The 24,570-nt window shown below is 64.4% G+C and overlaps 3 protein-coding genes across 4 annotated transcripts; 1 reads left to right on the top strand and 2 right to left on the bottom strand.

Annotated features, from left to right (window-relative positions):
- Window positions 1–446: 446 nt before the first annotated feature.
- Window positions 447–2,363, bottom strand: EXOSC4 (exosome component 4). The gene is made up of 3 exons (XM_057736889.1): window positions 2,138–2,363; window positions 967–1,173; window positions 447–848 (listed from the first exon to the last, which is right to left on the bottom strand). Exons 1-3 carry the CDS (start codon window positions 2,306–2,308, stop codon window positions 489–491), a joined length of 738 nt encoding a protein of 245 aa, XP_057592872.1. The 5' UTR covers window positions 2,309–2,363; the 3' UTR covers window positions 447–488.
- A 9,966-nt stretch (window positions 2,364–12,329) lies between these two features.
- Window positions 12,330–21,954, top strand: OPLAH (5-oxoprolinase, ATP-hydrolysing). 2 transcript variants are annotated; one of them, XM_057736735.1, is made up of 27 exons: window positions 12,330–12,361; window positions 12,805–13,022; window positions 13,098–13,289; window positions 13,774–13,873; window positions 13,954–14,077; window positions 14,162–14,357; window positions 14,432–14,597; window positions 14,704–14,842; window positions 14,923–14,990; window positions 15,108–15,373; window positions 15,467–15,579; window positions 15,670–15,840; window positions 16,010–16,147; window positions 16,237–16,375; window positions 16,495–16,607; window positions 16,824–16,975; window positions 17,515–17,675; window positions 17,753–17,854; window positions 17,925–18,099; window positions 19,748–19,932; window positions 20,055–20,201; window positions 20,286–20,420; window positions 20,579–20,728; window positions 20,853–21,010; window positions 21,109–21,269; window positions 21,397–21,494; window positions 21,747–21,954. In XM_057736735.1, the coding sequence occupies exons 2-27, from the start codon at window positions 12,852–12,854 to the stop codon at window positions 21,891–21,893; spliced, it is 3,867 nt and encodes a 1,288-aa protein (XP_057592718.1). In that variant the 5' UTR covers window positions 12,330–12,361; window positions 12,805–12,851; the 3' UTR covers window positions 21,894–21,954. The 2 variants fall into 2 exon arrangements, with proteins under 2 accessions (XP_057592718.1, XP_057592719.1); XM_057736736.1 differs by lacking the exon at window positions 12,330–12,361 and adding an exon at window positions 12,478–12,507.
- Window positions 21,892–23,506, bottom strand: LOC130854334 (sphingomyelin phosphodiesterase 5-like). Its single transcript, XM_057737027.1, is given in 8 exon segments — window positions 21,892–22,092; window positions 22,165–22,300; window positions 22,384–22,447; window positions 22,515–22,604; window positions 22,676–22,731; window positions 22,733–22,822; window positions 23,091–23,155; window positions 23,240–23,506. Coding segments are annotated over 8 exon segments (861 nt in total). The 3' UTR covers window positions 21,892–21,999.
- Window positions 23,507–24,570: the final 1,064 nt, after the last annotated feature.

The following is a 24,570-nucleotide window of genomic DNA, read 5'->3' as shown; positions in this document are numbered from 1 at the left end:
GTACTTTTGGAGCCCAAGTAAGAAACAGGACAGGCCCAAGGGGTTCCTAGGGTGAAAGAGACCATTCAATCTAACCCATAATCCAGGGGATGTGGGACATGGCCTCCTGCATCACCGGGGTGGATACCCATAGGCAGCTGAGCTCTCCCTCAGCACGTGTGCTCAGGACCCTGGATGTGCTGGGCTGAGAATGCTGGCTGCACGGCCTCAGGGCATGACTCGTGACACCAGGCCACATCTCACTGCTCAGCTGCCGGGATCCCTTCCTGGCCCAAGCTGCTTTCTTCACCCAGGGACATCCCCTCCCCGCCTTCAGTGTTTGGATCCTGAGGCTGCAAGGGGTATGTAGTTCATGTGTGGGAGAGCATCCTCAGTGCCCCCTGGAGCCAGCACCAGGCCAGGCTCCAAGGGCAGGGAAGTGCTGGGGGAGAGATCACAGTACTGTGGAACGTGCGTGGGTTTTATTCTGGGTCTGGGTGGCCATGTGCTCAGTCCCCCAGCAAGACAGAGGCCTCCTGTACATGCTGCCGGACCACACGGTCCAGTAGGGTGTGTACATCTCGGGCAGCCCGGGCAGCGGCCTCTAGCACTTGCTCCAGGTGGTCCTCATGCAGCCTGGCATCCATCTCAAGCAGTGCGATCTGGCCTGAGGCTGGCAGCAGGGCCAGGGCAAGCTGGGGGCCACCAGCTGCTTCCTCCACATGGCTGAGGTCTGCCAGGGCTGTTCCATCCACAAAGCCAGCTGAGCAGGCACACACAAAGTCCCGCATGGGTATCCCGGCATCCAACACTGCCAGTGTGGCTGCATTCACACAAGCCGCGTAGGTCCCACCATCTGCCTGCAGCACCTGCAGGGAGCCCCCCCCCAGTGACATCACTCCATTAGGCCGCTGACCGCCAACCCCCATCACCCTCCACACCCTCCTTCTCTCTCCCCTCCCGGGTTGAGGGCTGCTGCTTGCTCACCTGCACATAGATATCAATCTGGGAGTGTGGATGCAGCTGTGTAAGGATGGCTGCCTCAAAGGTCTGACGCAGCTGCAGGCCCATCTCACAGGACTTACGGTCCCCATGTGGCCGCCGCTTGCGCTCACCTGTGCTGAAGGTCGCAGAACTGTACTGACAGTTCACCAGGGCCCTGTCAGGCAGGGCTCGCGCCCGGGAGCCTCGGATCTGGAAGGGGGTAGGGCGGAGGACACGTGAGCCAGGCCCACTCCCAGCTCACACTGCACCTTCCTCTGGCTCATGCCCTGTGACCTGGCCTCCCTTCCTCCCCTCCCTCTACCTCCAGCATCTCAACAAGCAACTATTTACCTCCAAAACATAGCTTGAGGGAGGGCCAGTGGGCAAGTCTCTAAGCCACCATCACCTCTGGATCTCATCTGTCTTCTAACAGGCCTCCCTGTTTCCATCCTTCACTCATCCTCTCCCAACCCATTCTCTGTCTGTACCAGAGTCTGTTTACAAATATCAAGTCTGATTCTGTCTCCTCTACAGGATACATATACTACTTACCTTCCAAAGGCTTCCCACCACGTGTGACAAAAATCCTAAATCTTTTCCTTGCTCTATAAAGTCCTCAATCTCATTTGGAATCCCTCCCCATTTTCTGCACCCTCAGCCTTTCTGCTCGGCATGTCATGCTTACTTCCGCCCCTCAGCGCTGGAGTGGCAACAAACCCAGGCAGTTTTGTTTACGGTTCCTGTCTTCACGGAGTTTATGTTCCAATGGGGAGACAGACGGCGAGAAATTAGTTAAGATGATGTCTAGGGAGACGAGTGCAGGAAAGATAGGAAGTGTGTGGGTGTAGGGGAGGGGACTTGACAGGTGGGTAAGGTGGTCTGGGGAGTGTCACCCGGAGGATGACGTCGGAGTAGAGCTGAGAGGTGAGGGAGCGAGTGGGAGCGCGCCTGGCGGTTTTAATAATAGCAAAGGGGGGGGGGGGGGGCGCACGGAACAGTGGCCGCAGAGGAAGACAGGGACCATCGTGCTGTGGCCGCGGCCCCACACGGAGGCGCGCGCCGGCCTCACGTCCCGGGCCTCTTTTCAGCCTGGCGGCCCCGCACACCCGGCAGCTGCCGCCGCCGGATTCCTCTACCCACCCCCGGAGGAAGCCCGGCTCGCGCGCCCACTTGCCTCGTGAGGCCCGTAGACCACCGCCAGCGCCTTGGTGTTGCCCTGCTCGATGTAAGCCGAGCCGTCGGCCTGCGCGAATACACCCATCCGCGCCTGGATCTTGCGCAGCTCCCCGGCGCGCCGCCCGTCCACCCGGTAGCCCTGGTCCGACAGGAGCTCCAGACCCGCCATGCCGCCTGGCCGCCAGCCCCGCTTCCGCGCTCAGGAGAACTACAGTTCCCGGCAGGCCTCACGCCCCACCCCCGACCTCCCGAGGCCGGCGGTTTCCGGAGCGCCGGCTCCCACTTCCGGCCCGGGAGACCTTTGGTTCTCCCAGGGTTCCCGGCAGCGCCGCTTTCGTCTCTTCCGGGCCCCGCGGACTGCGGTGGTGCGCCCTCGCGGAGGGAGGACTGCGGCCGTGGGGGATCGCTGTCACGCGGCTGCCAGGGGTGGAGTCCGCTGGGCGTGGTGTCCCCACGCCCCCCTCCCCCGGTTTGTCGTGGGGGCTGTTCTCACGACCCTCAGGGCCACCCGCCCTACACCTCTCGGGTCGCCTACGGCGCACGCCTGCTCGCGGATTCGCAGCCCCTGGCCTCCCACTGCGCCCACGCCCCGCCTGCCCCCACCTCCTCCGCTCCCCTGCCGCCTCCCCTCCCCCCTCCGCCTCCCCTCCCCCTCCCCTCCCCCATCCGTCTCCCCTCCCCCTCCCCTCCCACCCGGCCCCGCTCGGACCCCGCGCAGCCGGCGTGCCTTTGCTTGTCTTTGACGCCTGGCGTCTCCCTCGAGGTTGGCGGGTGGGAGCCGCGACTGCCGGCATGGCTTCTCTTTCTCCATGGTCGTAAATGCATTCGTTCTCCCAAGCTGAGACACATTCTCTGTTCTCTTGGTTTTTATCGTCTTGGTTTGCACAGTTGTCCATTAAAGAAGAAAACAAACCATAGTTTATATTGTACATACATACACATGGTCATGTTTTCTAGAGCAGGCTTAACGTTCTTTTCTGTGTTGCCTTGGTTCTTCTCTCCGCATCTGCCATAGCTTAGAAACTGGTCTCGTGTTTTTCTCCACACAATTACATACACGTCAACAAATAGCTGCCGTTGTACATGTACAGACATATAGCGGCTTTTGGAACGCTGTTTGTTGTTAAAAATGGGATCATTTCATACACACTTTTACGTTTATCACTCAAAAAATATGAAATGTGTCCAAATAATCCTGTGGAACTCTAATTTTTTGCTTGGTATTCATGGGGTGGGTGTACCAGGATGTCCCCAGCTACTGCCCCTCCGTGGGCAGTGGCTGTGTGTCCAGGCGCTTGGGGGTTGGAACCCCAGGTAGGGACTTTCTGGTTGACGGCTGTAAGTATGAGAGTTCCATTCTCACTCCTTTCCCACCAAGAATAGGTGTTACGGTTTTTTTACATAATTCTTAGCAACCTGCAGTGTTACGGACATGCTGTAGTTATTCTTGCATTTGCTGGCCTGGTGTGTCCCAACATCTTGTGTCAGTCAAGTCCCCTGGAGTTGTTGAGGGGTCCAGAGGAGGGAGAAATGAGATGCTTTCCTCCCCAGCTGCCTCCTGTTTCCAGGTACCTGTTTTTTGGTGGTGAAGGCCACCATCATCCCCCCTCCCCACCAGCTGCATTATTCAGCAGCTCTGCAGTGCGTAGGAAACCAGATCCCATGCTTCAGGTTTGAATGGGGAAGGATGAACTGACAGGGTTGCAACGCTCATGGGGGCGTAGCAAAGGGCACAGGCCTGTGTCCCAGGACAGCCTGCACGTCCTGTCTCACAGGTCCTCTTGCACTCTCCCACTAAATCCAGCTCCCACATGCAGTAAAATGGGCCTCCTTTTTCCACTTGAGAGGGAAGAAACCCTCCCCCTTTCCAGAAGGGAAGTGCATAGGGTTGTGTGTCTGTTTGTCTCTTGATGCATAGCTTAGTGCCTTCAAATAACAAAAAAGAAATACATTATTGAGGTAGGAGGTAGACGGGCCCTTGGGCTGAGCAGCTGGGACTCGTCACGCTGAGTAAGTGGGAGCTTGTCTTCCCCTGACATTTCGAGGAGAAAGTGAATGGCAGGAGCACGGAGGAGCTGAGTCCCGCTGCAGTGAGGAGAGGAGGCCGCCACAGCTGCCACTCCTGAGGTCACAGGAGTCCTCCCCCATCGCACGCGCACGGAAAGGCTCTTGGGGTGTCCGAAAGGGAGGGGGCGCTCTCCTGCAACGCGTGCTGTCCATCTCCCTTGCGCCGGGATCCGTCTTGACTAAAAGATGCACATGCCTATTGAGGAGCATTAGGGAGAATGCCCACGTATCTTCTTCCCTGGGTGTGTGATTTTGCTTCTCTCTTAAATAAACTCCTCTGTGTGCTCTCCCAATAAACTCTGAGTCTGTTTTATAGGCTGAGTCTCTTTGAAAAATTCTTGTTGTCAAAGGGTACAAGAGCCAGGGCAGCCCTGCTTCTGGCCACTAACCCCTGGTGGACTAGTGGTTGGGGTTCCTGGTTTTCACCCAGGCAGCCCAGGTTCAATCCCAGGGCAGGGAACTGAGATCTCGCTTCACGCCTGGGCAGGGAACTGAGGCCCACTACTGTCTCCAACAGGTCATTATTATACCTTATGGTTCTGGGGGTGTCCTAGGCTCAGCTGGGCAGTTTGCACTTAGTGCTTCCCTGTCTGTAGTCACTGCAGATGGTGGCCGGCATTGTCCCGAAGGCTCCCTGCCTCACCTCTTTGGCGGTTGATGCTGGATGTTGGCCAGGACTCACTGGGGCTGTGAAGGAGTGCACCTGCACGTGACCTCTCCGTCCCGCCTGGGCTTCCTTGAAGCATGGCACCAGGGTGACCTCACAGGACAAGGAGGCTGTGCGTGGTGTTGTAAGCCTCAGAAGTCACATAGTGGCACTCTGGCCGGACTCTGGGTCGAGGCAGCCACACAGTTCTGCCAGGCTCAAGGGGAGGGGACATGGACCCTGCCCCTCAGTAGGAGCGGTTCAGCGTCAAGCCATGAGAAGAGTAGGTGGAGTGGATGTGCTGTGGTGGTCTCGGGCCTAAGTCCCAGGCGGAGCGTCCCCTCCAAGGTGGTGATTTCCCAGAACACTGGGGGCGGGGGGGCAGGAGGCCGCGCCGCGGTGCCCGGTCCGAGGCCGTGCCGGTCCTCGTCCTCCGCTGCGAGCCACCTCGCTCCCCTTGGCCTCGGCTCTTCAGCTGGGCTGAGCAGGCCTCCTCCCCTCCGCGGCGCAGGCTCCGGCTGCTCGTGTCCTCCCTGGGTGAGCACTGCTGTAGCCCACGGGTGCCGGTGGAAGCCCCCCACGTGCCCTGCCCCCGCTGCGTGGTTGGCCTGAGAAGCTCAGGGTAATCAGGTTGATGCTGGTTCTGGGCCTGAGGAGCCCAGAGCGACCGGAAGGTGGCTGCTCCTTCCAGATCAGTCCAAACCATACTGTGTCCCCTGACCCTGGGAACTAAGATCTCCAACCTGGCAGCATCTCCGGTTTAGGACGTGGGCCGTTCAGGAATGAGAAGCCCTTGGTTCTCTGACCCTTGTGTTCTAGCCACAGGGTACACACATGGGTGGATTCAGGCCTGGAGGCCTAACGCTTATACAAACGTGGGAGCCGTGTTGAGGATCTGCAAGGCCAGCCCTGGATCCCGTGATACACTAGCACTCCTAGAATTCAGCACATATAATTGTACTCATGACCAAGATTCAAGGGAAAGCAAGTTAATCAAAATCAGCAAAGGGAAAAGGCTGGCGGGGCAAAGTCAGAGGAAACCAGGCACCAGCTTCCAGAGTCCTCTCCTGAGAAATCGCACAGGACACACTCCATCCCCCCAGCTACAGGCTGCAACAGTGTGTGTGCGATGCCAGGGAAGCTCACCAGGGAAGCTCACTGGAGACTCAGGGCCCAGGGCTTTCACGGGGGATCCCCGTCCCTCTGCCTGGTGTGCACCCAGGATCCTGGAAGGAAAGCAAGAGTTTGGCGTAAACTGTATTTGTTTGTACACAGAGTTTCAGTTCAGTGAGCCACTCTTATTGGTGCATGGTAGAGACCCTTCTGAAACCTAGTTTCCCAGACGCTGCAACTTTGCAAACATCTTCTGAAGGGCAGCAGTCTCGGGGCCCTCTTCAAGAAACAGAGGACAAAATCATATATCCAAAATGAAGTGAATAGAGTGAGGAAAGAAATGCCAACACACAACACAAATTTTTAAAGTTGACCAATATCACAAACATCACAAAACACAGAAAACAAACATAATGTTGTCAGTTAACTTCCTGATATATTTCTTTAACGTTTCCCCTGCGTTTTTCAGACGCAGAATCTGACGGCCTCTGAAGATGATGGCACTTTCATGATGTCGCCGTCTACGTATAGAGGATAATTTCGTCTCCTTTCTAACATGTTTAATGAACGTTTATTTTTACAACTTAGTTATAGCTTAGGAGAAAAGTTGTTTTCAGGGAACAGCGCCTTTAGCTAATATCGTGTACGTTTTTAGAATGGTTAAATGTGAGAAAACCTCTATGAGATTTCTTTTACATACAAGCTCTAAGATTTCAGGGCCTTTGGGGGCTCTCAGTTTTCGAATTGACGACCCTCCTTAGCCGATTCCATCAGCCTGATGTGTGGTGACACGCAGCACAGGGGGGCAGATGTGTCCCTAGCAGCCACTTCTACACCAGAATGACAGAAATAACTGACGTACACCAGGAAGTGACTGTTCCCCCGGAACCCCTGGAACTAAAGCTACTCCTGACTCACCCTCCCTGAGCAGAGCTCAGGATGCGCTCTCCGGGCCGTGCACTAGGAAGGAGATGGCCCAGAGCAGGCTGCAGTGGGAAGACACAGAGTTAACCGACTGGGATTAAATTATGCACTTTTGCAAACGTTATGAAATGTGTGATCCTGTGAACACTTTGCTGAGGCCCTCATGACTTCACAGTGAACCTGTCCCTGGACCCCAGACCCCCTAGACGGCCCGGGTGCATCTCAGCAGCGCAGGCGGCAGCATGGCGGGGCCTTCAACGGACGGTCCCTGTTCCGTGAGGCTGATGGGGAGTGTGGGAAGACCAGTGGGTCCGGGGCCACGAGCTCATCGCACGGGTCAACAGCTTTCAGGTGGGTCCTTGTGTGCAGTGCTGCCCAGCGGGAGGTAAGGCGCTCGGGAAGCCTCGGGTGGAGGTGCTGGCCGAGGGACTGCCGGCTGGGGGTGGGGGGGCAAAGCCGTGTGCAGAATAGGGGTCGGTTTGGGGCAGAATAACTTCCCCTCCAGCTGGAAGGGGTGCGAGCGAGGTTGTGGGTCTCGGGTGCTGCAGGCTGGGTATTTGCAGTGGCAGAGGGGCCTTGCAGGGCAACCACCTGCCACGGCAGCCACCGTTCCCTCCTGCTTCTCCGCTCGTCTCAGGCTGTCTGCTGAAACCGGACATTTACATGGTCGGGTGCAGTGACACTGGGTTACGGTGGGCCGGCCTCACTTCGGACTGACTGCTGTCAGTTACTTAGTGGCTTGTCTGCAGCAATTCTGTGAAGTTTGTTCCTCCACAGTGTGCAGCTCCTGACGTCACTACTCAGCCCCCCACCCCCTCCTTACACTGAAGCCTGGCTGCCTGGGAGGCACGTCCGAGTCAGCATAGCTTAGGGTGAAGCCACCGACTGGGCGAAGGTCGTGTTTCAGCCCCTGAGCCAGTGATGTGCAGCCATTGCTGGTGAATCAGGTGCGGCTGGGGAACACTGTCGAGTCTGCCCCGCGGCCAGCCAGTGTGACCGGCTGCAGAATAGCTGGGTCCTGATCCCTGAGAGCTGTGAATGTCCCCTTCTACGGCAAAAGGAACTCTGCCGACATGATTAAGCTAAGGGTCTTGAGAAGGAGAGAGTGTCCTGGAGAACCCAGGTGAGCCTACATGTCATCACAAGTGTCCTTTTAAGGAGGAAGCAGAGAAGGAGGAGGAGGTGAGCTTGGGGGCAGAGACTGGAATGACGAGGCCACACGCCAAGGAGTGCTGGACGCTGGACACAGCGAGGAATGAATTCTCCCCTGGACCTCCTGGACAGAACTGTTCTGGCTAACACCTTGATTTTAGCCCATAGGCTCAGTTTGGAATTCTGGCCTTTAGAACTGGAAGAGAATAAATGTCTGTTGTTTTAAGCCTTCATGTTTGTGATAACGTGTTTATTTATTTTTTTGGCCACTCAGTGCGGCATGCAGGATCTTAGTTCCCTGACCAGGGACTGAACCCATGCCCCTTACATTGGAAGCATGGAGTCTTAACCACTGGACCACCAGGGAAGTCCCCCAAGCTCTTTAATAATTTCTCCCCACTAGGATCTCTACCGTCCTCCCTGACGCCACACAGCGTCCAAGGAGAGGCAGCCTGCTCAGCATCCCTGTGGAGCCACTAGTCCTTCCACCCCGCCGCTCACCCTGGGTGGGGTCTGGGGGAGTGGGGGCGGGTGGGAGCCCCTCCCGGGGTGACCACCCCTAACCCACAGGTGGGTGTTGCGGGTAAGGCCTCGTCTTTCCCAGGTTCCTCTGCCCTCGGCTGGAGCCAGGCAAAGGGAGCCCCATGCTCTTGGCCACAGCCTCTTGGAGCAGAGCTGTCATGATGTGGAGCAGGGCAGGGAGGGGACAGGTTCCACTCTTCTTACCAAGACATAGTACACCTCCATGAATGAGTGCTGTACACCCTTTGGCCAATCTCCAGAGTGAGAGGGTCGCTCCCGGAGTCCCGCCTCTACCAGGCCTCTCAAGGTCAAGGCTTGGCATGGGAACACTGTCACTTCCACCATGTTCTTCTGGTCAAAATAAGGCAGGAAGGCAGTTCAGGGTCCAAGGACTGAGAACTGGATGTCCTGTTGGGGCACGTCATCTATGGTGGCAGCAGTGGTTGGCAGCCCTCTGTGCCCCAGGGGAGGCCACTGCCCGCTCCTCCAGCGAGGAGGGAGGGGGTGCTTCTGCCAGGAAGGGGGCTCATGGGAATTTGAGAACGTAAGATTCAAGTGTATCCATGCAAAGTTGCCATCCTAGGTCTCAAGGCTGACTTGGCCCTGAGACAGTGCACATGCCATTTCCTTTGCAACCCAGATACTTTTATGACTGGCTCCTGCGTTTCCTTCCACAAAGTAGGCTGTGCTAGTGTCCACTGCTATGTAATAGGCTGCTCCAAATGCAGTAGCTTAAAACAACACCTGCTTGTTAACCCACAGCTTTGTGGTACACAAGTCTGGGCACAGCACGGCGGCATTGGGCAGCTGGACTTGAATGACTCATTCATGTGACACCCTTTCAACTTGAAGAATTTTCTTTAGTATTTCTCGTAAGGTAGGTCTCCTTTGTTTATTTTGGACTGTGTTTATTCCACCTTAATTTCCAAAAGATCATTTTCCAAAATATTGGATTCTTGCTTGAGTTTTTAATGACTCAAGTTTGTCATCCCATTGTCTCCCGGCCTCCATTGTTTCTGATGAGAAGTTCGGTGTGAATCTTATTTTCTTATATGTGATGAGTTATCTTTATCTTGTTACTTTTGAAGTTTTCTCTGCCTTTCAACATTTTGGCTATGACGTGTCAGGTCCTAGAGGCTGCCCACATGTCCTGCCTCACGGCCCCCCAGCAATGGAGAACCTCCCTTGTGTGAATCTCTTTGGAGCTTTGCATCCTTCCTCCAGGAAGAGAACTGTCCTTATATACCCTTAATTAGGCTCTCTTAATTAAGCCAGGCTCATCCAGGACAACATCCCTCCTCAGCTGTGCCCTATGACATAACACAGTCCTGGGCGTGAAAGCCATTCTACTCATGGTCCTGGAATTATGCAGGGCACATGTGCAGGGCAGGAAACCTCAGGGGCCTTCTTGGAATTCTGCCTACCACAGTCCACTCTCTGGCCTCCAGAGAGTGTCTGACTTGGAAGTTGACGGCCCTGAGCCTGTCACTGTTTTGGGGTAAGATCTCTAGTTCTGTCATAAACACCCTACTCCATAATCCTTAGAATGAGGGTTACTTCCCACTTACATAAACTATTAAAATTGACATCATTTCCATCGAGATTAAGTGTGGTTGCTCCTGGAACACAGCTCTCAGAACTGTCCCCCTACACTCACAGTGCTGAGAACTTCCTGCTAGAGGTTACCATGCCACGCTGGAGCAGCAGGGAAGGGACACGCAAAACCCAGGAGAACGACTGACCCTGGGGTCAGGGTCAGTCCTGGAATCAGTACTACTGAAAACAGCAGACCCACAAAAACAAACAATAATGTGAAATACACAGTTATGAGGCAAGAAACGACACAAAATAACGGTCATTGCACAGAACTGGCTGTCAGAAGACAGACTGGGTGGAGGAAGGAAGTCCTTTCTATGATCTCAAGTATGAACCCAACTGATGTCCTTGAGATGGCTCCCCTGCCCCCAGGAATATGCCACCCTCCATGTCTCCTGGGGCCTTCCTACTGCCTGCCCCACGCGGTTCCTGAGGTTGTGGCCCTGAATGTGGTGCCTCATCCTCCATGTGACAGTGACACTCCCTGCCACCCCAACAGCAGGACCACCTTTGCCTCCAGCCTCGCCCTAAGGTGCTCACTGGCTTACCCCATGCCCCTAAGCTCTGGCCTACCTTAGTCTCTTCAGTCCAGCTCCCCCTTGCTGCTGGCCCAGATGTGCCCCCGCCCTCAGGGCAGCTCAAACATCCAGCCTCTGGACCCCTTCAGATGTACTGGCCACGACCACCTCTGGGACTGTGCCCAGTCATCCAGCCCCACAACCCAGCACGGGCAGCTGCTGGCCAGTTGGTGGCCATGTGGGTGGGGAGGATGCCTGAATCTCACCCCCACCCCAGCAACACCGCCGTGCTAGGCTGGCAGGAAGAAGCTTCTGTCCTCCAGAAGAGGCTTCCTAGAGGGACTCCAGGCCTGGGGCAGGTCTGGGCTCCACTAGTCATTTGGCTCTCAGGGGACCAGAGGTCTGAGGTCAGGTGTGCCCTGCTCCGGGTGCTCGGAACTGCTGGGCTCTGGCTCTGAAGCCCCGGAATGTGGCTGAGGAGCAGAGGTAGGGGCAGCCGTGACCTCACAATGGCGGGGTCCGCTGCCCCTGGCCAGCCCGCCAGCTGCCGCCACCCACCACCCCCAGCTGCCACTGGGCATGTCCCTCCTCAGCAGCTATGAGGGCCTGCGGCAGGAGATCCAGCGGCTGGCGCAGGAGAACGAGGAGCTGCGGCGGCTGGTGCAGCTCATGCAGGAGAACCAGGAGCTGAAGCTGCTGCTCAGGAGCCGGAGTAGCGGCCTGGGCTTCAGCGGCGCCGGGCTCCTGGCGGGGGGCGCCGCCAGCCCCCGGCAGCCCCGGCGCAGGACCATCAAGTTCAAGGATGCTGAGCGAGGTGCGCCGGCCGGGCCGGGGGGCTCCTCTCGGAGGTCCGCAGGCTCCACTCACTCAGCTGTGCAGGGCAGCGAAAGAGGGGGCCGCTCCTGCGGGGCCGTGTCTTGGCAGGTGCTGGGGGGGAGGGGCGGAGTGGGGTGCCGCAGGAAGAAGGTGACACCTCTGAGAGACGGACCCGCAGCAGGGCTGGACTGAAGTGAGGGGGCCAGAGGCCGCCGTCCGTGGGGAGCCCTGTCCCCGCCTGGGGTGCAGCCCACCGCCCTCCTCCTGGGACCTAGTGGGCTTCGAGGGCCAGCAAGGCTCAAGGAAGGGGGAGGTCGTGGAGCGGGAGGGGGCCGGGACACGAACGGTGTCACCTGCTGTGCCGCTGCTTGGGAAGCCACCTAGCCCCCCCCCACCGCTCCCTCGCCGGAGCTCCCGTCCCCCGCAGGCCCGGGCAGCCACCCGGGCAGCTTTCAGCCCCGGGAAACCGGCCGGGGCGGGGCAGCCTGGCGCCCCGTGGTCACGGGGCTGACCGCGGCGCCCGGGGACCTCAGCCTGGGTGCCGGCAGGGGGCCCGGCGCGCCCGCGGGGCGGGAGGGGCTTCTCCAGGCCGCCCGCTCCGCCCGCCCCGGGCACCTGCGCGCCCAGCGAGCTCCGGGCCGCGCCGCGGGCACCGGGACGGAGACGCCCGCGCCCCGGCCCAGCTCGGGCCCCGCCCCGCCGTCCTCGCGGCGCCGCGCGGCGGAGGGAGGGGGCGGCCCCGGGCCGCCGAGCCTGACGCAACCCGAGAGCCCGGCGCGCCGGGACCGCTCGTGCGGGAGGCGGGCCCCGCTTCCGGGCCGGGGGGGCGGGCGGACGGACGGCGAGCGAGCCGGAGCCGAGCGCGCAGGTGGGCCGCACCGCCCTGCCCCCGCTCGCCCCCGGGGCCCGCCCCGCCCCGCCCCGCCCCGCCCCGCCCCGCCCCGTCGTCTGCGCGGGCTCCGCCCCGGCCCCGTGTCCCGCACGGCCTCTGCGCCAAGGTCGAGCCTTCGGGAGGTGCGCCTTCTCTCACCCGCCCCCAACGCCTGTGCCTCTTCGCGCTTCAGGGCCCCGACACCCCAGCCTGGGGGCTCCCGCCGCGCCTGCTCCGGGCCCCGGGGCTCCCTCCCAGCCCTGGGGCTGGACCTGGGGAGGAGGGGGCATCAGGTCCACCGGGGACTTGCTCAGCTCCGGCTCCACCCAGGGCCGCTCCTGGGCCTGGAATCCCCGTCCTCTCCCCGTCCCAGCTCTGCCCGGGGCTGCCTGCCTGTGGATGACCCCCAGCGCCCCCGGCGACCCACTGCCTCTGTCCAGTTCTCCCAGGTCTGCCGGCTGAAGAGTCGCTGCTGGACTCCGTCGGCATGGGCGGTCCGGAGGGGCGCTTCCATTTTGCCATCGACCGTGGAGGCACCTTCACAGATGTCTTTGCCCAGTGCCCAGGGGGGCACGTGAGGGTCTTAAAGCTGCTCTCAGAAGACCCCGCTAACTATGTGGACGCACCCACCGAGGGCATCCGCCGCATCCTGGAGCAGGTGGCCGGGGCAGGGTGGTGGGGTGGGGAGGGGCCTCAGGGCCAGAGGCCTGATGGCTGACCACGTGGTTCCCAGGAGGGGGGCATCCTGTTGCCACGGGACCGGCCACTGGACACCAGCCGCATTGCCAGCATCCGCATGGGCACCACGGTGGCTACCAACGCGCTGCTGGAACGGCGCGGGGAGCGCGTGGCACTGCTGGTGACCCGCGGCTTCAGAGACCTGCTGCACGTTGGCACCCAGGCCCGCGAGGACCTCTTTGACCTGGTGAGCTCATCCACGCCCGTGGGCGGCCAGCTCTGCGGCGCACGTTTTCCCTGGGCGCCGCGGCCCCTCCGGGAGGGCGGTCCCCAGAAGGGTCAGTGGCAGCCCAGGGCCACCAGCTGTGAGAGAGGAGGTTCCGAGTGCTCGTAAAGGGACGCCGCGTCCGCCCAGCCCTGAGCGGTCACGTGCTGTCCTGTGCCTGTCTGCCACGATGCCCTGTCCTGGACCCTGACCCCCACCCCCACTGCTGGGTTCTGAGAAGGAGCTGCCCTTGTGGGGGCGGGGCAGTTGGCTGCACTCAGATACCTGGGGGCTGAGAGCTGCCCCCTGGATGGGGCTTCCTGGCGCCACCCTTTCTGACGGTGTCTTCTGGGCTTGTGGACTGGCCTTCTGGGACATATCCCCTCGCCTGCATTGCCCCACCCATGCAGGACCCCAGCAGGGACCCTCAGGCCTGGGCCTCCTCTGAGCCTCTGCCTGCCCGCAGGCCGTGCCCATGCCCGAGATGCTGTACGAGGAGGTGCTGGAAGTGGACGAGCGTGTGGTGCTGTATCGAGCGGAGCCAGGTGCTGGGGCACCTGTGAAAGGTATGGGTGCCCCGGGTGTTGGCGGGTGGGGCAGCGGGCCCGGATGGGCCTGTGACGGGCAGCGGCGGGCTTCCCTGCAGGCCTCACGGGGGACCTGCTGGAGGTGAGGCAGCCTGTGGACCTGGGGGGCCTCCGCGGGAAGCTGGAGGGGCTCCTGTCCCGAGGCATCCGCAGCCTGGCCGTGGTGCTCATGCACTCGTACACGTGAGTGTGGGCCGGCTGGGGGCACCGTGGCGGGTGGGCCGGCGGGCGGGCGGGCGGCTCAGCGGCACGCGGGCGTCATCGCAGGTGGGCCCAGCACGAGCAGCAGGTGGGCGCCCTGGCCCGGGAGCTGGGCTTCGCTCACGTGTCGCTGTCCTCGGAGTCCATGCCCATGGTGCGCATCGTGCCTCGGGGACACACGGCCTGCGCTGACGCCTACCTCACACCCACCATCCAGCGCTACGTGCAGGGCTTCCGCCGTGGCTTCCAGGGTCAGCTCAAGGTGAGCCCCCGCCCCGCCCGCCCCCTGTCCTGCGGCCCCCCCCCGCCCCTCACTGCCCGCCTGCCTGCCCACAGGACGTGCAGGTGCTGTTCATGCGCTCCGACGGGGGCCTGGTGCCCATGGACTCCTTCAGTGGCTCCCGCGCAGTGCTCTCGGGCCCCGCTGGGGGTGTGGTTGGTTACTCGGCCACCACCTACCGGGTGGAGGGCGGCCAGCCTGTCATTGGCTTTGACATGGGAGGTATGAGGGCCCCAGGGTGGGGTCTGGGGGAGCCTCCTTGCCGGGCTGGGCAACCTCAGGCACCCAGGTCTGTGGCGTGACTCCTTGCCACTCCGTCCCCTGCCAGGCACGTCCACCGACGTGAGCCGCTACGCTGGGGTGTTTGAGCACGTCTTTGAGGCCAGCACAGCTGGGGTCACCCTCCAGGCCCCCCAGTTGGACATCAACACAGTGGCAGCTGGCGGGGGCTCCCGCCTCTTCTTCAGGTTAGCTGCACCCCGCACCTGCGCGGGGCCCTGAGCCCTGCCTCCCAGCCGGCCTCCAACTCCAGTTCCCTTCTCCAAAGGTCAGGCCTCTTCGTGGTGGGGCCAGAGTCCGCAGGAGCCCACCCCGGCCCCGCCTGCTACCGCAAAGGTGAGAGCGGGCGTAGGCGCTGCCGCGCCCCTTCCCGCACAGCCCACCCCCACAGCCCCACGCCCACCGCCCACTCCTGGCGCCCAGCCCCAGCCCCACACTGTGCGCACCTCCCAGGAGGCCCGGTGACCGTGACGGATGCTAATCTGGTCCTGGGTCGCCTGCTGCCTGCCTCCTTCCCCTGCATTTTTGGGCCGGGAGAGGACCAGCCGCTGTCCCCGGAGGCGTCCCGAAAGGCCCTGGAGGCTGTGGCCACTGAGGTCAACAGCTTCCTGACCAACGGGCCCTGCCCGGCCTCCCCGCTGAGCCTGGAGGAGGTGGCCATGGGGTTTGTGCGTGTGGCCAACGAGGCCATGTGCCGGCCCATCCGTGCGCTCACGCAGGTACAACCGCCTTTGCCCTCATCTTGGGGGCGGGGAATGGGTGGGGGGCTGGGCGGGGCAGGGCAGGCCGCTGATCCCCTTCTGGTTCCCCAGGCACGAGGCCACGACCCCTCGGCCCACGTGCTGGCTTGCTTCGGGGGAGCCGGTGGGCAGCATGCTTGCGCCATCGCCCGGGCGCTGGGCATGGACACCGTGCACATCCACAGGTGTGTGGGTGCGGTGTGGCTGTCCGGGGTGGGGGGCCCACTTGGGGAGGCACTCTACCCTGTCTCTGTGTGGCCCCTGCCCCCCCCCAGGCATAGCGGGCTGCTGTCAGCACTGGGGCTGGCCCTGGCAGACGTGGTACACGAGGCGCAGGAGCCCTGCTCCCTGCCCTATGCTCCCGAGACCTTTGTGCAGCTGGACCAGAGGTTGAGCCACCTAGAGGACCAGTGTGTGGATGCTCTGCGGGCCCAGGGCTTCCCCAGGTGAGGCTCCGAGGGTGGCCGGGCCACGTGGAGGGCCTGCAGCACCCTAGCCCCTCACTTGGGGCGCCTTCGCGGCAGGCAGGGAGGCTGGACCCCGAGTGCTGGAGGAGGCGGGACAGGTGTCCTCGAGGGGCGCCCTGTGCCAGTGCCCTGCCTGCCACCGTCGCAGGTCCCAGATCAACACCGAGAGCTTCCTGCACCTGCGCTACCAGGGCACGGACTGCGCCCTGATGGTGTCCGCCCACCAGCACCCAGCCACTGCCCGCTCACCCAGAGCGGGCGACTTTGGGGCAGCCTTCATGGAGAGGTACGTGAGCTCCGTGTCCTGGGAGCCCTGGCGGGGTCTCCAGCCTGGCTGCCCACCCTGACGGCTCCCCGGGGCTGCCCCGTGTGCAGGTACGTGAGGGAGTTTGGCTTCTTCATCCCCGAGCGACCAGTGGTGGTGGACGACGTGCGGGTGAGGGGCACTGGCCGCAGTGGCCTTTGCCTCGAGCATGTCCCAAAAGCCCAGAGCGGGCCTCCCCGGGTAGACAAGGTTGGTGGCCCTGCCTGTGCCTGCCCAGCCACTCCCACTGGGACGCGGGGACAGGTGTGGAGGGGAGACCCGGGAGGGCACCGGCCCTAGGAGCCTCACTCGCCCCGCACCCTCCTTAGATGACCCAGTGCTACTTTGAGGGGGGCTACCAGGAGACCCCCGTGTACCTGTTGGGAGAGCTGGGCTGTGGGCACAAGCTGCAGGGGCCCTGCCTCATCATTGACAGCCACAGGTGAGCTGAGGCCTGGCCTGGGTGGGGCCGGGGGCGTGAGGGCCGGGCTGAGCTGTGGGGCCCTGGACGGGGCTTCTCTGGCCCAAGCCGCAGGAGTCTAAAGGACTCTGGGGTCCCTTCGTGGTTGGGGTGTTCCTTGGCCTGGGCACGTGGGGTCCCTGGTAGGCAGGGGGACGTGGCCTGGCTCCTCCAGCCCCTCTGCTCCCCTGCCCCCAGTACCATCCTGGTGGAGCCAGGCTGCCAGGCAGAGGTGACTGAGAGCGGGGACATCCGTGTCAGCGTGGGGGCGGAGGCCCCCAGCAGGGTGGGTGTCCGGCTTGACCCCGTCCACCTGTCTGTCTTCTCCCACCGCTTCATGAGTATCGCGGGTGAGTGGCTGCCGCCGTCCTGCCTCCCCGCCCTGCTCCCTGTGGTGCCGGCCGGGGGTCCGCACGCCGGGCAGAGGGGTGCGCAGGCGGCGTGACGGGGGGAGGGGCAGAAGGGGACCGGCAGGCAGTGCGGCCCCGGCCCCGGGATGGCGCGGCCCCGCTGCGCCTGCGGGCGGTGGGCGGGGGGGCGCGTGTCTCCTCCCGGCCCCGTGTGACCTGGGCTCCGCACAGGGAGCCCCGGCTCAGGCTGAGGGCCGTGACGCCTGTGCCTGGGCACCAGGTTCTCAGTGTGCGAGGCGGGGCATAGGGTTGGCGGGACAGCGGGCCAGGCTGGGGAGGAAGGGGCTGCCCTTCTCACGAGCAGGACGTGGTCTGGCCACGGCCTCTCGGTGCCTAGACGGACCATCACCCACCTCGGGTCCGGGGTCTGGGACTGCGAGGCCTGAAGGCAGCGCTGGCCCTGCCGCTCCGTACCCCAGGGCGGCTCTGTGGGGGGGGGGGGTGGGGTCCACGGGCATCTGGTCACTCTGTGTCCCCAGAGCAGATGGGCCGCATCCTGCAGCGCACGGCCATCTCCACCAACATCAAGGAGCGCCTGGACTTCTCCTGTGCCCTCTTCGGGCCTGACGGGGGTCTGGTCTCCAACGCGCCTCACATCCCCGTGCACCTGGGTGCCATGCAGGAGACGGTGCAGTTCCAGGTGCGGGGGGGCCCCCTCCCTGTGCCCTGCCGCCTGGTCCTGCCCCGTCCCCATCCGGCACTGTCTCCCGGCCTCAGATCCGGCACCTGGGGGCTGACCTCCACCCCGGCGACGTGCTGCTGAGCAACCACCCCAGCGCGGGGGGCAGTCACCTGCCGGACCTGACCGTCATCACGCCGGTGAGCGTCGCGGCCCCGGGACCTTCGGGGGCGGGGCCGCCAGCGCCGCTCACCGTGGCTCTCACCCTAGGTGTTTTGGCCGGGTCAGACGCGGCCTGTGTTCTACGTGGCCAGCCGCGGGCACCACGCGGACATCGGGGGCATCACCCCAGGCTCCATGCCCCCCAACTCCACCAGCCTGGAGCAGGAGGGCTCTGTCTTCCTGTCCTTCAGGCTCGTCCGGGGGGGTGTCTTCCAGGAGGAGGGTGAGTGGCAGTGGAGCTGGGGTAGGGGCAGGGCTGGCACACCTGGCCAGGCTGGGCGGGACACGGCGGCGCAGCCCCGCCCCCCAGCCCGGGCCTGCCTCCCGGCTGGGGGGCCAGCAGCGACCCCACAGCGAGGTTGCAGACCTCTCTCCGAGGCCCTCCGAGGGGCTGAGCTGAGTTCTGCCAGGACCCAGGAAAGCCTCAGTGGTTTGGGGGTGGGGAGCTGGCCAGGATACCCAAGGGATTGGGTGCAGGGTGGGGAGGAGCCTATTTTCAGGTGGGCAGCTGCTTGCGGTGTTATGATTTGCGACGGGCTTGTATTGGGTCTGGGTCTGCAGAGACACAGTGCTGCCAGGGGCCAGGGGCTGCAGGCTCCTGAAGAGCTTTCCTGGGCCCAGGTCAGTCACTGGGCAGTGGGGCGGGCGGGCAGCCGTGAAGGGCTACAGCTGGGCCCGCGCGTGTCTGCCCGTGCACCAGGCGAGCGCCTTGCCTACCCGTGGGGTGCACGGAGGGTCCGAGGAGGGCCCGCAGGCCAGGCAGAGGGCGTGGGGTGGAGCAGCTGCACGTGCCCTAGACTGGCTGCTGAGCCTCAAGCTGGGAGGCAAGGTGGAAGGTGCTTCGGGGCTGTTTTGGGGGTCAGGGTTGGTATCTGGGGGGATTTGGGGGCGGGAGAGAGAGGCACGTTGGGGCAGCTGTAGGATGGAGGTTGTGGCACGGCAGTGGCAAGGAAGGTGGGACAGAAGCTGCCGTGGGGCCTGGGGGTCAGGGGCAGCGGGTGCGAGGCCGCAGGGGTCCGCACACCCGGGGGGCATCGCAGCATGAGAACAGGTGATGTGGGCAGGGTGGACGATGGGGTCACAGAGCCGTGAGCTGACGTGGGTGCTGAGGACGCCAACAGAGTGGCCGAGGCCTGGCTGCCTCCTTGGTCAGGGTGGGGCAGGGGCAGAGGGACAGGGTCACTGAGGGACGTGTGCAGGCCTGTGGCAGAGGACCCAGTGGCCAGGGGGCTCCGAGAGGATCCTGACCTAGAACCAGGAGAGCTTTCCCACGGCAGGGCGTGGTCCGTGGGGCCAGAACCTGTACTGCTTGCCAGGGGTGGAGGCCTTGTCCAGATCTGGGGCGGGGGGGGGGACGGGCCGCCATGCTGATGCTCTTTCAGAAGGATTGGCGGTGGCGGTGCGTGGGGGAGCCCAGAGCTGAGGGCCGTGTGAGTGGGGGAGGGTTACGGGAAGTGGTTTTTCCTGCTGGGAGAGGGGAAGGGGGCCCAGAGAAAGCTGGAGAGAGTGGGCCAGGTGGTGGGCAGCAGGGCAGGAGGGATGAAGGAGGAAAGAGTCTGCTGGGAGAACCTGCTCCTTGCCCCCACCCATGCCCCAGGGACCTCCAGCCCCGGTGAGGTCATGGTCAACGCTGCCTGTCCCGTCCCGGGGTGCCCAGGGGGATGAGGGTGTGGGGAGGAGGAGGTTCAGCAGCCGACGGGGGGATGCTGGGAGTTTTCAGGGCCCTGGGAGAGTCAGCACGGTAGTGGTGAGCCAGGGATGCACGAACATGCAGGCCCTGCAGTGCCCCAGCAGAGCTACAGCAGGTGTGCGGCAGGCACAGGTGGCCCTGGGACCTTGAGGGTGGCTCAGGGGCGATCCCATCCATTCAGCGGTAACCGAAGCCCTACGGGCACCAGGCAAGATTCCAGGCTGCAGCGGGACCCGGAACCTGCAGGACAACCTGTCAGATCTGCGTGCCCAGGTGGCAGCCAACCAGAAGGGCATCCAGCTGGTGGGCGAGCTCATCGGGCAGTACGGCCTGGATGTGGTGCAGGCCTACATGGGCCATATTCAGGTGGGCCTAGGGGGAGGAGAAAGGGGGCAGCTTGTGCCTGCCCCAGGTAGGTGGGTGGGGAGGGAGGGGCACGTGGCCCACCTGGAAGGTGATCTGGCTGTGCCTGGGCGTGCTCCCACCAGGCAAACGCTGAGCTAGCTGTGCGGGACATGCTTCGGGCCTTTGGAAGCTCCCGGCAGGCCCGAGGCCTGCCCCTGGAGGTGTCTGCAGAGGACCACATGGACGACGGCTCCCCCATCCGACTCCGCGTGCAGATCAACCTGAGTCAGGTCAGTCTTAGGAGGGGTGACCTCCCCGGGCATCAGGGCACGGCCACCTGGCTGCTGACGTCTCCCCTGCTCTCTGGCGGGCAGGGGAGTGCGGTGTTTGACTTCAGCGGCACGGGGCCCGAGGTGTTCGGCAACCTCAACGCGCCGCGGGCCATCACGCTGTCTGCTCTCATCTACTGCCTCCGCTGTCTGGTCGGCCGCGACATCCCGCTCAACCAGGTGCGCAGGGGTGTGCTGTGCACAGGGACAGCGGGTCAGCTCCAGGTCCCGTACCACCCTGAGTGAGCCGGGGCCCGGTCAGCCCAAGGTCGGACGGATGCCGGGGATGCGGGTGGCGTGCCACCCTGGCGTTCCCCAGCCGGCCCCTCTCCCCACAGGGCTGCCTGGTGCCAGTGCGTGTTGTGATTCCTAAAGGCTCCATCCTGGACCCGTCCCCCGAGGCAGCGGTGGTGGGTGGCAACGTGCTCACGTCGCAGCGGGTGGTGGACGTCATCCTGGGGGCCTTCGGGGCCTGCGCCGCCTCCCAGGTGTGGTGGGCCAGTGGGCACCGCTCGGGGGCTGCTGGGGGGCTGTGGGGGGAGAGCTGCGGGCGGCAGCGTGCGGGGAGGGGATACACCCCCAGCCAGGGCAGCAGCCACCTCCCCCTGCCAGGGCTGCATGAACAACGTGACCTTGGGCAACGCCCACATGGGCTACTATGAGACGGTGGCGGGCGGCGCGGGCGCGGGCCCCGGCTGGCATGGGCGCAGCGGCGTGCACACCCACATGACCAACACGCGCATCACCGACCCCGAGATCCTGGAGAGCAGGTGAGCCGTGCAGGTGCGGGGAGGGGTGAGGCTGAGGAGCCAGGCCTGGGGCGGAGCGGGGGCGCGGCGGGCTGGGCTCGAGCCCCTCACCCGCGTAGGTACCCGGTTATCCTGCGCCGCTTCGAGCTGAGGCTGGGATCCGGGGGTCGTGGCCGTTTCCGGGGCGGCGATGGTGTTATCCGCGAGCTGCTGTTCCGGGAGGAGGCCTTGCTGTCGGTGCTGACCGAGCGCCGCGCCTTCCGGCCTTACGGCCTGATGGGTAGGCGGCTCCCTCCCCCTGCCCCGCGGCCCAGGCTGCTCCCCACCCACCTCCCTGTTCCCCGCCAGCCCCCTCGTCTGCCACTTCCTTGCCTCCTGGGCCGCTCCCACCTTGCCTCTTCTTGCAGGGGGTGAGCCCGGTGCTCCTGGCCTAAACCTACTGATCCGGAAGGACGGCAGGACCGTGAATCTGGGTGGGAAGACCTTGGTGCCCGTGTACCCCGGGGTGAGGATCGTGTCCTGGCCTGGCCCATCCTCGCCCCGACCCTCGGCTGCCCTCGTCCCACAGAGAGGAGCGGAGTTGGGAAAATAACCAGAGACCGGGTTTAATTTGGCTCCTGAAGGACAGGGGCTGCGGACCGGGTCTCTGTGGTCCAAGCTGGCCGTTATGCACGCTCTGCCCCGGTGGGGAGGGGGCTGCCGTGGGAGGCAGGGCAGGGCCTATGCCCAGACCTGAACCTGCCCCTCTGCTCCACAGGACGTGTTCTGTCTCCACACGCCAGGCGGTGGGGGCTACGGGGACCCAGAGGACCCCGCCCCACTGCCGGGGTCGCCCTTGCAGCCGCTCGCCTTCCCAGAGCGGGGCAGCGTCTATGAGTACCGCAGGGCCCAGGAGGCTGTGTGAGGAAAGCGCACACAATAAAGGTCCCTGAAGTCGCCCTGTTCCTGGCGACCGGCCAGGCTCACGTTCTGCATCCCTGTGTGTCTTTCCACCCGTCCTGGCATCTGTCTCAGGAGGGCATGGAAATGCGGAGCCGAAGCCCCACGGCCGGGTGGTCTGTGAGCCCTGCCAGGGCGGTGCTGAATGTCACCTGTTCCACCTCCTGGGGGTGGGAGTCCGGTTGAGGACTCACCCCAGCGCCAGCAGGCCCAGCACCCTGAGCTCTGGCACTTACTGGGCTCAGAAGGCCTCCCGGTGCTCCTCGGTAGGTGATGTAGTCCAGGCAGCGGCCCTGCCAGTGCTCAGCGGGGTGGCCTCCCGCGGGAGGGCCTGCCAGGTAGCGGCGCTGCCCTTCCTCCTGCTCCAAGGCCCTGAGGAGGGGGCGAGGGCAGGGCAGGGCAGGGCAGGGCAGCCCTCCCTCCCAGCCTTGCCTGGCCCCCAGGTAGCCACTCACCTCTGCAGCATTTCCGGAGAGCAGACTACCGGGTGGCGGAGCTTGGAGGTTCTCAGCGACGTTCCTGGCGGGGGGGCGGGGAGGCCCGGCCGCGAGCCCTCCCTAGGTCCGCCCGGCCACCCGACGCCTACCCAGGGCCCAAGGCTGCGCCCGGTGCGGGCCCAGCCGGCAGGGGTCCCGGAAGCGGCTGAAAAGCGGGTGCTCCCGCTCCTGCGCGCGGTCTGCGGAGAGGCCAGCGCTCGGTGGGGGGGGCCGGGCCGCCCAGCCCCGCTCCGCGGCAGCCCCCTCTCACCTAGAGGGCAGTTGTCGAAGTTTGGGTCACCCGGGAGCATGCCGAAGGCCACGGCCTTCACTCTGGCGGCTCTCAGCCTCGAACCGCTCGGCCCAGTCCAGCAGCAGCGTCAGCGGTTGGCAGCGCAGGAGCCCGTCCTCGGCGGGGCGGGGCGGGGAGGCGAGGACGGCGCGGCCCGAGGTGCCGTTCCGCATCCTGGACACCCGGCTGCACCCCGACCTTCCCCCGCCCCGCCGGGTCCGGATCTGTGAGCCCGGCCCAGGCACTCGAAGGGGCTCGCGCCGCCTGGGGCAGTGCCTAAGCGGTGTGGGGGGCGGGGGGGCGTGCGGCCCAGGGCTGAGACTCGTCGCCGCCGCGCAGAGGGGGCGGCCCGCCCACGAGCCTACCAGCTCGCCAGGCGGGCTCACCAGGCGGCGCATGCAGGCGCGTGCCGTGTAGGAAGCCCACGGTGCGGCTCCTCTCCACGATGCCGAGCTGCGCCTGCAGCACCACGGACCTTCGCGCGTTCGATCCCATGCCCGCCCCCCGCCTGGCCCCGGAACGCCGTGGCCGGGGGGCGGGCACCTGTGCGGAAAGTGGTCCCTTGGAGACCAGCGCATCCTGGCGAGGTGCGTGGGGCGAGGCCTGCAAGGCGGCGCGTAGCAGCGCGTAGCGCGAGGCCAGCAGCAGCCCGCTGCCTAGCAGCTTGAGGTGTAGCCCGGGCTGTGGGCCGAGTGTGCCCACGTCGTCCAACACCGGGCCCAGACTGGGTGCCAGGCGGCTCCCCAGGCGTCGCTCTGCGCGAAGATCGAACACCTCCCGCAGGGACAGGAAGTCCGGGCTCGCGGGCATGGCGCCCGTCAGCACCCCGCACGGCACCCCCAGCGCCGGCGAACTGCAGCCGGCAGCCCCGCAGGGCGAAGCCGCAGGCCGGCGAGCAGCACGGCGCCCGCGGCCCTGGCCCGCCGCTGGCTGTGCGGCCAGCCGCGGAAGCGCGGAAGCGCGCCAGCCCGTCGGGGAGCAGGCACAGGCTGGCGCCGAAGAGGCTGAAGCTGCGCGGGGGCTCAGCGGGGGGCACCTGGCGCCACCCCCAGCACTGCGGAGGGGGCCAGCCGCAGGAGGGGCGGCGCCAGGCTTGCAGCCGCAGCCGGAGCAGCAGGCCCGGCAGCGCCAGGGGCAGGCCGGCGCCCCGCAGCCCAGCAGCTGGTCCAGGGCCCAGGAGGCCGGGAAAAGGAGCGCGCGGGCCAGGCGGTGGAGAGCGTGGAGCGCAGGGTGCGGGAAGGGCGAGGGCTGTAGAGCGCAGGGCGCCGGGGGCCAGTCGGGCGGGGACGGCATGGCGCGCGGGGCACTCCGGTAGCAGGACTCTCCGACGACTCCTTGGCTTCCAGCGTGCAGGTCGACTCGTTCGTGCGTCCGCGGGAGCTGCAGGGGGGTCACTGGGGTCAAAGCCACGTGGCACAACCTGTGCGCGGAGCCGGGAAGGCGCTGTGCCCCGCGAGCTTGCGGGTACGGGCGCAGGCTGAGCCGCCCTCTCCTCGCCCGCGCGCAATCTCGGCGGCGGTTGGAGAGAACAAAAGGGAAAGCCAGAGACACCCTGGTCCCGCCCCAGATCCTCCACGCCCCGCCCTCCCCTGAGAGCCGCAGGGAGAACCCCCCAGAGCCTCCCGACAAGAGCATTTTCCGGGTGCGGCCCATCCCAGGTGGAGGGCGACACTTTTTGAGAGCCGGCGCAGCGACGGGGGCGGCAGTGCGATGCGCACTGCGTCCCGCTCCCTTCCTCCTCCCGCAGGTCGGCGTGAGACGGCCGCCGGCGCTCCTGCTGCCCAGACTGCGGGATCTACCCCACCAGGACCTGCTTCCCCCAGTCCGTGACTTCCAGCACCTGAGTACGAAGACGCCCCCACGTGAGGGGCGGA

This window comes from Hippopotamus amphibius, chromosome 5, assembly GCF_030028045.1.
Source record: "Hippopotamus amphibius kiboko isolate mHipAmp2 chromosome 5, mHipAmp2.hap2, whole genome shotgun sequence".
NCBI classification, from domain to species: domain Eukaryota; kingdom Metazoa; phylum Chordata; class Mammalia; order Artiodactyla; family Hippopotamidae; genus Hippopotamus; species Hippopotamus amphibius.
Note: the sequence above shows the minus strand (reverse complement) of the source record. Positions and strands in the feature narration are given on the sequence as shown.

Bases quoted from the DNA above. Each gene is read 5' to 3' on its own strand.
- EXOSC4 (XM_057736889.1), bottom strand. From the start codon at position 2,308: ATGGCGGGTCTGGAGCTCCTGTCGGACCAGGGCTACCGGGTGGACGGG. The intron at 1,174-2,137 runs GCAAGTGGGCGC...ACCCCCTTCCAG, and splicing joins TGGTCTACGGGCCTCACGAG to ATCCGAGGCTCCCGGGCGCG. The intron at 849-966 runs GTGAGCAAGCAG...GGCTCCCTGCAG, and splicing joins AGATTGATATCTATGTGCAG to GTGCTGCAGGCAGATGGTGG.
- OPLAH (XM_057736735.1), top strand. From the start codon at position 12,852: ATGGGCGGTCCGGAGGGGCGCTTCCATTTTGCCATCGACCGTGGAGGC. The intron at 15,841-16,009 runs GTGAGGCTCCGA...CCACCGTCGCAG, and splicing joins CGGGCCCAGGGCTTCCCCAG to GTCCCAGATCAACACCGAGA. The intron at 16,976-17,514 runs GTGAGTGGCTGC...CTGTGTCCCCAG, and splicing joins CCGCTTCATGAGTATCGCGG to AGCAGATGGGCCGCATCCTG.